This window comes from Frieseomelitta varia, unplaced genomic scaffold, assembly GCF_011392965.1.
Source record: "Frieseomelitta varia isolate USP_RPSP 00005682 unplaced genomic scaffold, Fvar_1.2 scaffold_246, whole genome shotgun sequence".
NCBI classification, from domain to species: domain Eukaryota; kingdom Metazoa; phylum Arthropoda; class Insecta; order Hymenoptera; family Apidae; genus Frieseomelitta; species Frieseomelitta varia.
The window spans coordinates 437639-450906 of NW_025109975.1; the positions used below are offsets into that span (position 1 = coordinate 437639).

General features: G+C 31.4%; 1 protein-coding gene across 10 annotated transcripts; it reads left to right on the plus strand.

The window, feature by feature from the left end:
* Window positions 1-312: 312 nt before the first annotated feature.
* On the plus strand, window positions 313-11894 carry LOC122528138 (rho GTPase-activating protein 190). 10 transcript variants are annotated; one of them, XR_006306497.1, is made up of 24 exons: window positions 313-589; window positions 1456-2159; window positions 2246-3156; window positions 3234-3443; window positions 3658-3669; window positions 3870-4056; window positions 4132-4247; window positions 4336-4488; window positions 4567-4805; window positions 4879-5080; window positions 5152-5322; window positions 5386-5882; window positions 5963-6146; window positions 6241-6449; window positions 6551-6961; window positions 7034-7273; window positions 7339-7536; window positions 7904-7995; window positions 8088-8442; window positions 8522-8653; window positions 8768-8818; window positions 8895-8991; window positions 9062-9337; window positions 9778-11894. XR_006306497.1 is itself a non-coding variant. In XM_043652928.1 (24 exons), exons 2-24 carry the CDS (start codon window positions 1989-1991, stop codon window positions 9258-9260), a joined length of 4953 nt encoding a protein of 1650 aa, XP_043508863.1. In that variant the 5' UTR covers window positions 313-589; window positions 1456-1988; the 3' UTR covers window positions 9261-11894. The 10 variants fall into 10 exon arrangements, 9 of the variants coding, with proteins under 9 accessions (XP_043508863.1, XP_043508857.1, XP_043508856.1 ...); XM_043652928.1 differs by having other exon boundaries at window positions 5386-5637; window positions 5704-5882; window positions 6259-6449; window positions 9062-11894; XM_043652922.1 differs by having other exon boundaries at window positions 1456-1709; window positions 1813-2159; window positions 9062-11894.
* Window positions 11895-13268: the final 1374 nt, after the last annotated feature.

The window sequence follows — 13268 nt, forward strand, 5'->3', positions numbered from 1 at the left end:
TTAGGCATAGTGACAGTCGCACTGTAACAGTTTATCTCGCCAGAGTATTTAAAAATTTAAAAAATATAATATTCTTTCTTATTTTAAAGTATATTCGAGCTATTCTTAAAAAGTGATATACTTATTTACACGTTTTATGCGACGGAGAGACTCGGAAAACGATTTTCAATAATGGATCATGTGTTTAATTAAATGAGGAAATAAATACAATTCAATAATTTGCCTATAAGAAAAAAAAAATGTTTTAAAATACAATGAATCATAGGAGGTATGCTAGATACGGCCTTGTTCTTGTTCGACGTGTACGATCTATCCTGAAAACATTAATCGCCTTGTGCCCACCCACCAAGATGGCTCCTTTATGGGGCAATACTCGATGTTTGACGTGAAGTTATTTACACACCTGGAATTAAACGTCCATTGAGACAAGTTGTGGATGTCTTTCGGTGCACAGTGTGCGTGAAACAGATCAAGAAAGAGTGCGTGCTCTGTAGCAGTGAAGAATCGATCGAGTTCCTGGAGAAAAAAATTATACGGGACGGCCGGTTGGTGTAATACATAGCTCGCTTGTCGAACAAAAATCGTACAGGTATCGTAGCCTTCGCTACGCCGTATAAGATAATCTGATTAATTTTCTGATTTTGCTTGGATAAGTTATAGGGTGTACGTTGGTCTAATCGAAATTCGTCGAAATCCGGGCACTATCATCGGTGTCAAAATTGACCGCGGTTGTGTACAATGCATATTGATCTATTCGTAGCTGTCATTTGTATATCGAATAATTTGTTTCTACTGCATGAATCACATCTTGTAAATTTCAGCATCGAGTTTAAGTCGTTGCCTAGTCATCCTAATTCGAAATATAACTATTTATTACATCGCGAATGGAAATACTTCGTTATCATGAAATATATTCTTTTGCGTTTTAACGAGAAACAATATCGTCGTAACGATATTTGGAATTATTTTTAAACACGATATATACTGAATGTTATTATGGTGTCAGTTTTTTGATTATTGAAAAGTTGTAAAAGTCTAATTGTATGTATATATGGAGGTTAATGTAAAAATGCGTTTCAAAAAGCTTTTTAATGTCTTACTTCGTTGAATCCATAACCTGCATAATATAAGAAATAATATATTTTCATTCGTCATGAAATTCAGTTGACGTGAAAATTAATTTTGTGTTGAGTGTTTGCTTGTCATTTGATTCACCTCTTGTTTCATTAACATGACGTGTATTACCCAATGTAATTTATGACGTATATACATGTGATGAATGCACTCCATATGTGATTTTACATATCTTGTTAATGTAAATTTTAGACAGTGAATATTCTCATGAATATTTAATCTAATTTCCATAACAAAGATATAAGTGCAAATACGAGTGCAACTAACATTTGATGATGCTATTTGTTTGTTCATTTATTTGCAAACGTTATTTTTTTTCAGATACACGGTGCCATTCCAAAGAATCATTGCTCACAGTTGTGCTAAATTATGAATGCTGTACTTTATAGAGAGAGATAAAGTTTGAAAGTTATTCGTTTCAAAATCTGTATCACTAGTTTTTAGTAATATTAATTTGTCATTCATAAAACTACGATCATAACATTTGTATTAACAAAGCTCAAATGAAATTTTGGCAAGTGACATTTGTTTATAATAATTCATACATAAATTTACATGTCATACAAAAGTTTGAGGTATGATATGTCAATGTTGTGAAGGAATCAGAAAGAATAAAAGAGCACATTGTTGAAAATGTTACCAAAGGGAGGTAATATTGATTTTCATATAAATTTTTAGACTTGATATAATGACCAAAGGGAGATATACTCATGTTTAATAATTGCAAAAATAAATGAATAAGAGAAACTATTGGTAGTGGTACTTAAAAATGTCCTGAGTAAAGTTTGACAAAGAAAAGATTTTTATTTTCACATTTAATTACATAAGTGATCTAATCAAATTAAGCTTTAAAAATGGCAAGGAAAAGTGATAATATCAAAACCATCAATGTTGCTATTGTTGGTCTTTCTGGCACTGAGAAAGATAAAGGACAAGTTGGTGTTGGAAAGTCATGTCTCTGTAATCGTTTTATGCGTTCTTTGAACGATGATTATAATGTGGACCATATATCAGTGTTATCACAGGTAATTAATAAATACATATTCTATTAAGAACATTTGTAAGCTTTGCATTAATCAATGTCTTATTAATTGAATGCTATGTTTTACAGTCAGATTTTAGTGGTCGGGTAGTAAATAATGATCATTTCTTATATTGGGGTGAGGTTACAAAAACAGCAGAGGATGGAACAGAGTATCAGTTTCAAGTAATAGAACATACAGAGTTTATAGATGATGCATCATTTCAACCTTTTAAGGGTGGTAAAATGGAACCCTATGCGAAAAGATGTGCAGCCACAAAAATTACTAGTGCAGAGAAGCTTATGTATATTTGCAAAAATCAGTTAGGGATAGAAAAAGAATATGAACAAAAAGTTTTACCAGATGGTAAATTAAATATTGATGGTTTTTTGTGTGTATTTGATGTAAGCGTTGTACCAAATAGGTCTATAGAAAAACAGATTGAAATAGTAGCAAATATATTGAACAGTTTAATGAAAACCAAAAAACCAATAGTTTTGGTAACAACTAAAAATGATGATGCTAATGAACAATATGTAAAAGAAGCTGAAAAATTAATAATGCGTAAAGAATATAAAGGTTCCATTTTGATAGTTGAAACATCTGCACATGAAAATATTAATATTGATTTGGCATTTATGATTTTGGCTCAATTGATTGATAAAACCAAAATGCGGAGCAAAGTAACACCGTTTGCAGAAGCGGCTAGAGCCAGAAAAGAATTACTGGATGCATCTACAGAATCTTTACAAAGATTGATTCGAGTGCATGTTACTGACTATAGAGCACTATGGTCTCAAGCATCTAAAAAGCTAGCGCAACATAAAGAATTTTCAACATTTGTGGAATTGTTTGGTATCGATGCAACCCAAAGATTATTTAGGAGACATATTAAAAAATTAAAAGATGAACAAGTGGCAAAAAAGATTCAGGGATATTTAGATATGTTACCTGATATTCTTCATGAAATATGTCCTGATGTAACAAATTTGATTAATGAGTATGTTTTGAAATAAAATCGTTTAGTTATGATAGAAAGATGTCGTTTTATTAAATCTATATATTTTATTTATATAGAGAGTGGTCTGCAGTACAACAGTATATAAAAGAACATCCTGATTTTCATCAATATTTCTATGAATGTCCTGAGGATATCCCGTGGATTGATTGTGATTTTGGTGAAAACAATGGAACAAAGATTCCTTACGATGTTTTAGAAACACCAGAAGCTGAAACTGTTTTCAAAAATCATATAAATATATTGCAACAAGAACAGCGACGATTAGAGTAAGTATTACATGTATATGCAAATATTTCTTGATTATTATAATTCTGATCTGCTGAAATTTTGCTATAAATAGCAAATGAATTATTAGTTCTTTTTTTACATGCTTTAACATAGTTATTAAAGTTACATAGTCATTCAGCATTTTAGATAATAATATTTATGTGCAATATACTAATGCTTTGCTTTATTCTGGGTGGCGTTTATTTTGTGCAGACTTCCTAAAAGGTAAATTGTGCTTTTTATCGCTTTGTACAGGATATAATTTTTTTAGAAACATATAATTAGCTATACTAACATTTTTGTAGTTTTTTATATATATGTATTTTGGTATATTCAAAACTTTATAAATGAATATTCTATAAACTATTTTATATTTTAGTAAAGATATTATTTTATAATATTTATACAAAAATATTATTTATTAGATGGAAAAAGCAATTTAAGCAATTGTTGGAAGAAACTGGCTATGTTACACCAGGAAAGCATTTGTCTGAAGTTAGAGTTCTTTTTATGGGCAGAGAATGCTTTGAAGCTCTTTCGCATCATGATTGTCAAGAAATATATGATCAACATCAAAAGGAAATTATTGAAAAAGCAAAACATAATTTCCAAGTAAGGATACGTATTTTATTATAAATAATAATAACAATAATAGACTACTGTATTTTTTGATTTTTTATATTCTAGGAACTATTATTAGAACATGCTGATTTGTTCTATCATTTTAAAAGTATAGCACCAACTGGTACTATAACACAAGATGATATTAAAGAAATAACAGATGCGTTGGTGGACGATTTTAGGTAATTAATTAAACTTATTAATTAAACTCATTTTTTATGCCCTAAACAAATTTATAGATATTTTTGAATGATTTCTTATGGTGTATAGGTATAAGGCTTTAGATAGACTAGATCAAGATAGAAAATTAATGCTTTTTCAACATTTGGGTTTTGTACATTGTCCTATAAGGGAACATTGTCCAGCTTATCCAAATTGCATGGATGCACTTATAGAACGAATACTTGGAACGAAAGCTCACAGGTAATTTTTTTTTAGATAAAAGAAAATTGAATAATTGAATTATTATTTCAGTATTATTAAAATAATGGATCTTTTTAGGCCTTCTTCGTGGAATCATAGTAGTCAGTGGCAATTAACATCTGATAACAATCAGTTAAATTTAGTCATACTTGGAAGCAGTGGACTTGGCGAAGAATTTGCTCGTGAAATAAGAGCACAAACGGAGGATGACGAAGTAGAAATTGATTGTCAGTTATATACGCTTGGATATCGAATAATTGATGGTGACGTCGGGTTACCACACAATTCATTTACCACTTCTGACTTTATGCCTCACGGTATGCAACAATGCTATAGTTATTGTGTATAGACATATCAGAATGGAATTCTAAAAGCATTTTATATTTATAGGGTCATTCTGTATTTACGCAGATGATTATTCTTTTGAATATATTCGTTCTTCTTTAGAAAAGACTTTATTATCGAATCTAGAACAGGAAGATAGGTTACCATTTCAAGGATTACCTATTGTTATTATGTTTGTGCCAGAATCAACTATAGATGAAATGGAAGCAATACGACTTAGGAAAGAGGGCCAAAATCTTGCTGATAGGTATTAATTACTCGTGTACCTTATATTATGTTGTAAATAGAAAAGAAATTAACCATCAATTTTTATACCAGTTTACAGTGTCCATTTATTGATGTCTGTATAGAGGATTTAGAGCAAGATAAAAGGTTTCCTGCTCCGCTTGTGAAAGATGCATTGCAACAACTTATACAATCTATAAATCATAGAGCTGGTTTTTTAAATATTTACCAAAGTGTTATTGAATGTTTAGAACCGGATATTAGGTAAACTAGATTATATTATATGTTAAAAAGAAAGAAAATATATCAATATTACTTTTATTTTAGAATAATAATGTGTATGTTCTGTGGGGATCCATATTCCGTCGAAAATGTACTCGGTCCTCTACTCAATCATCAATGTTGTTTCCTTAGTGGCGACCGATCGATTGTTTTAGAAACATTTCTAGGAGAGTCGAAACGAAGAGTTGAAGTTATTATTTCAAGTTTCCACGGGGCAAATGCATTTAGGGACGAGTTAGTACATGGTTTTATACTAGTTTATTCTACAAAAAGGAAAGCCTCACTCGCAACTCTTAAGTACGTATATAATCATTTTTGTATGTTTCAAAACTATTTCATTTTAATTCAATATTTTTTTCATAGTGCATTTTCCATGAACATACCAAACTTACCAATACAAATAATGGCTGTGACTGATACTGGAGGTGCTAATGCTTTCTTCAGTAATGACTTAAGTCATTTACTTATTACGGAAGGAAATGCAATTGCGGATAAATTGCAAGCACATTTTATGACATCAGCATCCAGTTGCCAACAGAAAAGTATGTTACAATATTTAAGATTAAATTATGTTTAAATTTTTAATTTCTTAGTTTAACTAACTATATCATGTTTATTACAGCGGCATTTTATACTCCATTCTTCAAAGAAGTATGGGAGAAAAAACCTGAAATTGAACAAGCATTTAATATGGAAGAACCAGGTAATCTGAATGATAGTGGCGAAGGAACTTTGGAATACACTGCATTACATCCTATGCCACCACCACGACATGAAAGTTACCACCTTCAAACACCGGACGATGGGTAAGTAATCTGAAGAGATTTTTTAAAATATCATCTAATTAATTATGATTGATATAAAAATTTCTTTGTATTTCAAAAATCTAATGTGAAGCAGTATGTCTGTAACTTTCAGAAGTGGTTCTGAATCATATGAGCAATTAACTCCTGATGGTGATCTTGGAGATACTGGATTAAATGAACAGTTTGCCAACAATAGAGCTACTCCTAGTGATGACAGTGATATTTATAGCCAAGTAGAATTTTATAGAGAAGAAAGAGAGAGGGATTTGTTAAAACCAGGAGATATTACAAACAAATTATCTGGTTAGTTTTATATTAGTTTTATATTAGTAAAATCATGGAGATAAAGTATTATCTTTATTCATATAGTTCTATTTTTTAAATATATTCTTTTATTACAATAGGTTGGGTAAAAGACACGTTTATGCATCAAGATGGAGTAACTAATAGTTATTCTCATAGAGCTTTCACAACAGGCAGGCGTTATATTTCTCAGACAAAACCACGACCGAAAGGAAATAGTCAAACCTTAAAACAACCTGGCAAAATAAATTTAAAAGATTTTTCAAATGTAACAGATGCCATAGCTAGAATGACAGTAGGTGAGAAGGATGAACATGGTCCTAAAATAACTATGGGTCATGCCCCTCTTGCTACACCCGAATTGGTAGACTTAGGTTCCGAATATGCGCAAGTTAAAGACGTTGTGCCCAGTCTATATCCTTCTTATGATGGTGATTATATGTACGCTTCAGTACAAGATTCTGTTGGAAATAATAAACCTAAGTTACGTCATAGACGCGAAAAAGGACAAGGTAAGAATCTAATTAAAGAAAATATTTGTTGGAATTTATTAATCTACATTAATTATGGAATTTGATTTGTAGCATATAGTGACTCTGATTCTGAGTGGAGTTCTTTAGAGAGACAAAGGGTTGCTGATGTCTTAGGTAAAGCAAACAAAAAACCACCATCACACAAAAGGATACGAAAAAAACGTACTGCTATACCTGTCGCTGCACCTAAAGTTCCATCTTTGGCTAGTATGGGAAGTGGGGATGGTATTGTTGGTTTGAATTATAATGTCAAAGAGGATAAAAATTGGCGAATAAACCCTACAGAAAGAGGTATTAATTTGGTCGAATGTTTTATAGAATGGTTATTAGTTATCTGAGATGGTTTCTTTATTTAGTGTCTAGTGAAACACCAGATTCTTCCGAATCTAGTGATCCAGAGCATACTTCGAGATCGAGAGCAAAACAATATAAACATGCTGCTGCTAGTCTACGAAAAAGATTTGGAAATTCATTACCACAGCAACATTTACCTACATCATTACAACACCCCTACAATGTAAAACATATGACTCAAGAAATGTTTAGTGCTTCCTGTAAGTAGTATTATCGTATAATTATGAATTTTTTGCATGCTAAAAGATATTTAAGAAGAGATACAAATATGTTTGGTAGCTTATGTGTGCATGCTTTATATCTCTTGCTTTTTAAAAACGAAAAGATATCGTCATTGTTTCAATATTTTAATTGTGCTATTAGTTTGATAACTTAATAATTCGAAATAGTTTTCAAGAATCAAGATTGTCAGGATTTAAATAAATTATTAATATCACACGTTGTAAATAATAGTTGTAGAATTTTTTCCAATTATTTTTTAAGATGGTTCAGACAGGATACAACAGGAGGTTTGCTCTGAATTATTTCTTATGTATTTGATATTGCATGAAATTATTATCATTTTAGTAAAGCAGAGGAGTGACATTATCTTTGGCAACATTCCAGATGATGAATCCAGCTTAGATGTTTCGTCTCCACGAGAAATTAATTCTCCCAGTGTAAGTAAAAAAGGATACGTGAAAAACTAAAGCTTAATCTTTGCATAAATTTTTTTAAAGACATTCTTTTTTGATTTGGTATTTTAAATAAGGTCAAAGATGGCGATAAATTGAACAGAAAAAAGGACAAACAAAAAGCGAAAGAAGATGAAAAGTTAGAAAAGCGTCGCCAAAAAGAAGAAAAGCTTAAAAAACATGCAGAAAAAGAAAAAGAAAGGGAAAAGAAGAAACAAGAAAAAATAAAACAAACTAAAGGTGCTAGTTCAGCATTAAGCATGAGTCAACCATTAATTGAAGATTTCGCACAAAGTGAAACAAATCGAATACCTTTATTTCTTGAAAAATGCGTGCAATTTATTGAAGACGAAGGATTAGATTCTGAAGGTATATATAGGGTTCCTGGAAATAGAGCGCATGTTGAACTCCTCTTTCAGAAATTTGAAGAAGGTAAGTTTTTTTTTATTTGAAATTAATTATTATTTATATATTTGTTTCAATATGTTTTATATTTTTTTTATTATTACAGATGGAAATGTCGACATACATTCATTGGATATACCAGTAAATGCTGTTGCAACTGCTTTGAAAGATTTCTTTTCAAAGAGGCTACCACCGTTGATTGATAAAGAACGAATGAGCGAACTCGAGGACATTTCAGGTAAATAATAATAATTTATTATATAAATAATAATATTAAATAATAATAATAACTTTAATGTTAATCTAAATTTTGTTATTTTAAAATTACTGATGCTAATTTTTTTCTGTTTAGGTGCTCGTGGTATTAGCAAACCAATGTCCGCAACATGTATGAATATGGAAGGTATGTATTACTATATTTTAGATGCATAAAGAAATTAAGTAATACTTTAGCGTAATTAACTATAAATTTATTATAGATCGAAGCTGCAGATTGTTGGCATTGCGTTTGATGCTCAACAAATTGAATCCAATTAATTTTGATGTACTTAAATTCATTTTTCATCATTTTGTAAAGTAAGTATCTGTTATAGTTTAAATAGTTTACGTATTGATCATAATTTTAATACAATGATTATATTTTTAGAGTGGCTGAAAATTGTAAGCTGAATAGTATGGATAGTAAAAACTTGGCAATCTGTTGGTGGCCTACTTTATTACCTATAGAATTTAATGATCTTGGCAGATTTGAAGCAATGAGACCATACCTGGAAGATGTTGTTCAAACGATGATAGATCAATATCCTTTCTTGTTTTGTGGCGAAGAAGCTATTGTAATGGTGTAGTGAAAGACTACATTATTTCGAATTGTACAATTTAAGGTTGTACAAGTAAAACGGGGGAATAATTACATGTCAGTACGGTGTGTATTATTTCTGTAAAGTTTAGTCCTTATGATCATGACTAATGATTGGTCTCGTTATGTTTATATACCATGACTTGATCGTAGTGCACTTGAGCTACGACTAGGATAATTTTCGTGACGCGAAGACCGAACAAATTAATTTAAGTTTACATACTCGTTCCATTGCGAAGTGTGACTGACGGAGTGATAGATTAATGGTCCTAATAATGGCTGTTTGCAGGCCCGATAATAATGCGCATAATAAAAAGTCAATCCATGTGTCATAACAGTATGCATGTATCATGTTGGATGTATTCAGAGCGATGTATTTATTAACATGTATTTAGATGTAAGTCTCGATATTTGATACTAGCGAATACTCGTAGTAAGCTCGATGTTGCTTTTTTATCCGATGTATTTTTTTCTTTTTTCTTTCTGTTTTTATGTTTTTCTTATAGATAAGAGATCTGTTCATTGTATGCAACGTGTATGCGTGTATGCGTGAAGAAGAAAGAAAGAGAGAAAAAGAGAGAAAGGAAAATGACGCAATCTTATAAAAAAATATTCATATTCTAAAACGTGTTAAAGACATTACTATAAAATGTACGAGGTATGCAAATTTTCTCTAATACTACATGCGCATTTTTATATAGCAAAAATATCAAAAGTTTCGAAATATGACTACGAGTAACTCAATTTCTCGATTAATTGAATTATCGTTTTCAGTCTCGAAAGTGTTTTTCATTTGCATTTAATCGATATACATCTCTTTCTCGAATCGATATTTCAGAATATCAGTTATATTCAGTTGATTTAATAGAGCTACTTAGGCTCGGTGATACAATGCATAATATTCATCCATTCCGTCTGAGTGAAAAACAAAAACGAACAAAAGAAAAAAAAGAAAAAAAGAAAAAAAGTGAGGAAAATGAAAAGCGTTACATGTATTCGCGATTTTTTCAAGATGTGCAGATTGTAAGGATATTGATATGGTTTTAATTATTAAGATAAATCTCGAAGATTTCCGAATTTATAACAAATCACGGGAATACTAAATACTAAGAACAATACTTAGAATTTCACAGACATTTTTTCAAGTTTCATAAAGCGAACAAGTGTACATAAGATTATAAGATTGTAAGCTACGAAAAGTTTATAACAAGAATATCACGAAGATCGACCTATCGATACTTTCGAGATAATTCAGTGGTCGCCATGACACAAATCGCTTCTATCCTTTTTTACGCGATTGCATGTTATATTTGAAGAAAAAGTAACTGAATAATAGACGAAGGTTCGTGTTTTTAATCGCATATTGTATTTTGTATATCAGCTTTCATCTGTATTTATAAAAAAAGTATTTATCAACGTTTCTTTTTATTTCTCGAACAGCTTTAGCATACCGTGGTCACGGAACATGCAACCGATCGTCAAACTGTTCAACCATTTTTGCTCTAGTACCTGCTGCGTTGTCCCGAACTACGTAACAATTCTCATTTGGTAAAAAAAAATCATTGTTTCAAATTAATACATTTCTGATAACTTTTATGTATTTCCATGTATAAAAAGTTCTGACGATCGTCGTTAACTGTACTGAAGATGAAATGAAATTCAATACTATTGAACGCATCAACAGATCAAACGACTGAGCCATTAGAACTGTGATGTAGTTACTTGTTTTTAATAATGTATAATAGTAACTGTGTCGAGAAAGATAAAAAGGATTGTTCCATGACGCTTAACGTGATAGATGCGTTCTTTGTTGAGACGAAGCTATTGTTTCACGATCAGTGTATGTTAGCAGTTAGTTGATTTTTCCAGCGTGTAAAACCTCTTCGTCTATTAATGCGGAATGTGGTCCGATTCAAAGTCCGTTCAAATAGCGACGAATTCACACGTGGGTGTGCCATATCGTGTGTAGTTGTCATGATGGTAATGTAACCGTATATCTTTCGGGGATGGAATGTTCGGAGGTGAGGATGATCAAGTACATCAACCGACGATTGATCAGTAATGGAACCACTGTGTTTCTTTCTTGTTTTATTTTATTCGATAATCCGAAATGTAACAAGAAACATTCCCGCGAGTAACAATTGAGGTTACTTCCGGTTTTGTCGAGCGCGAATTCGACGAGGTTCATGTTCCTTCGGCAAATGAATACGTTGCGCGTAAACGAATCGAGGAGGAAGAAGAAGAAAGAAAGAAAGAAAGAAAGAAAGAAAGAAAGAAAGAAAGAAAGAAAGAAAGAAATGATTTTCGAACAAGATCGTTCGATCTCGACGAGTTCGTCCTCGATAAATTTTGCACTGTCGTATTTATAAGAAAAATCGTTGTAACGATATTTCGATGATCTAACGAGCGCCGCGAGGATGCTTAGCGACAAGCAACGGATCGTACATTCCCGTATTAGTCGTAACATGAAACAAAAAAAAACAGAATTTTATACATTCGTACGTACATAATTGTATAATGTTATTAATAGGAACAGAGACGTCGATGTTACGTGTGAGATCTGGGATATGGATCAAATGCTGTCTGAAATAATAATGACATGATTTCTGTCATTGTCGCTGAATTTAAACTGGCTAAATTCTTCGAACACCCTGCTCGTCACACCTTTCGACAATGATTCTCTTTTATCCTTGATTGTCATTGCGTCATCGTTATTCTCTACTTTACTGCTTTAGCATAAAAAATTTACGTGAATCAATATTTTTATTATGTCGTTACTCTCTTATTTGCTTTCTTTTCAATCGGTTTTCCTTAGATATTTCGTCCACGAGGAAGGATTAGATTTTGCACCATCCCATTTTTAATTTCACGTTACGTCGTCGTATAAACTTCATAGATTTTCTTCTGTCCTTTCTCTCCACGCTTTTAAATGACATCCTCCGTAAATTCCGTGTATTTCAAGAGCATCAAGGTTTCACAAATTTAGTAAGACTAAATTTACATTAGAAAATTGGAAGCCCGCGCTCGATTCATTTGTCGTGAATTTCTGAATTTTCATTTTCTCAGAATCGACGGTTCCTGGCATACAGAATGCGTTTTTGTTTTCCTTCCTTCGTCGATTCTCTCGATTTCACATTTCTCTTTGTTCGTTGATTTCTTGTAATTCGAGAACATTGCACAGAGTCGCTGTTGATTCGCACTAATCAACGACCAATTCTGAGATTCTTTGCTTCATCTGTTCGCTTCATTCAGAGGGTATAAGTATACTACAATCATTCGTACGTGTAACAACTTTTGTAAATAATTCGTACATACGCATAAATACAAATACAAATGCATACATAGGAAAATACAAATGTACATATATCATAACATAAGCACACGAAAATGGATGCAGTCTGCCCTTGTTGTATCGATGTCGATATCAAACATTGTATTTGAACAAAGAAACTTTTCATTATTAAAAGTTTTCTCGAGTAACTCATACTACACTTCATTAAGCGAGATTTCTTATTTTAGTGACACCCTTTTAGAAGATTGTATCGGGAAGATCGTGATTCCATTCCATTGTTTCGAAACTTTAATAATTACAACGTCTAATAAAGGATGTTAAAGTAACTTTAACATCGTGACACGAACTGTGGAAACGCAAACGATCCTCGATAAATTCTTCCGTAATCTGTTAATATTCAGCCTAGTTAATAATAATATTAACAAAGTATTTTATTTTTAATAGAATCATATCATTCATATATTATTTTATGATTATATCATATATCATTCATCATATCATTCATCAATATATCATTCATATATTATTTACTAATGTTGACTTATTGATCATTTTCAGATAAAATATTGCTTATAAATAAGCATATTGCGGCAGTGAACCAGTCGTATAATTTTACGAATTACATATAAATATGTATGCGGAAAATATTTACACAAATTAATACACGTCAGTTGAAGTATATAGGAAGGTATACATACATGATAA

What these genes read in the sequence shown, in the direction of transcription:
- LOC122528138 (XM_043652921.1), top strand. Translation starts at nt 1,989, where the DNA reads ATGGCAAGGAAAAGTGATAATATCAAAACCATCAATGTTGCTATTGTT. An exon ending in ATCCAGTTGCCAACAGAAAA is followed by an intron (nt 5,883 to 5,962) that starts GTATGTTACAAT and finishes TGTTTATTACAG; the next exon opens with CGGCATTTTATACTCCATTC. An exon ending in CTTTCAGAAATTTGAAGAAG is followed by an intron (nt 8,443 to 8,521) that starts GTAAGTTTTTTT and finishes TTATTATTACAG; the next exon opens with ATGGAAATGTCGACATACAT.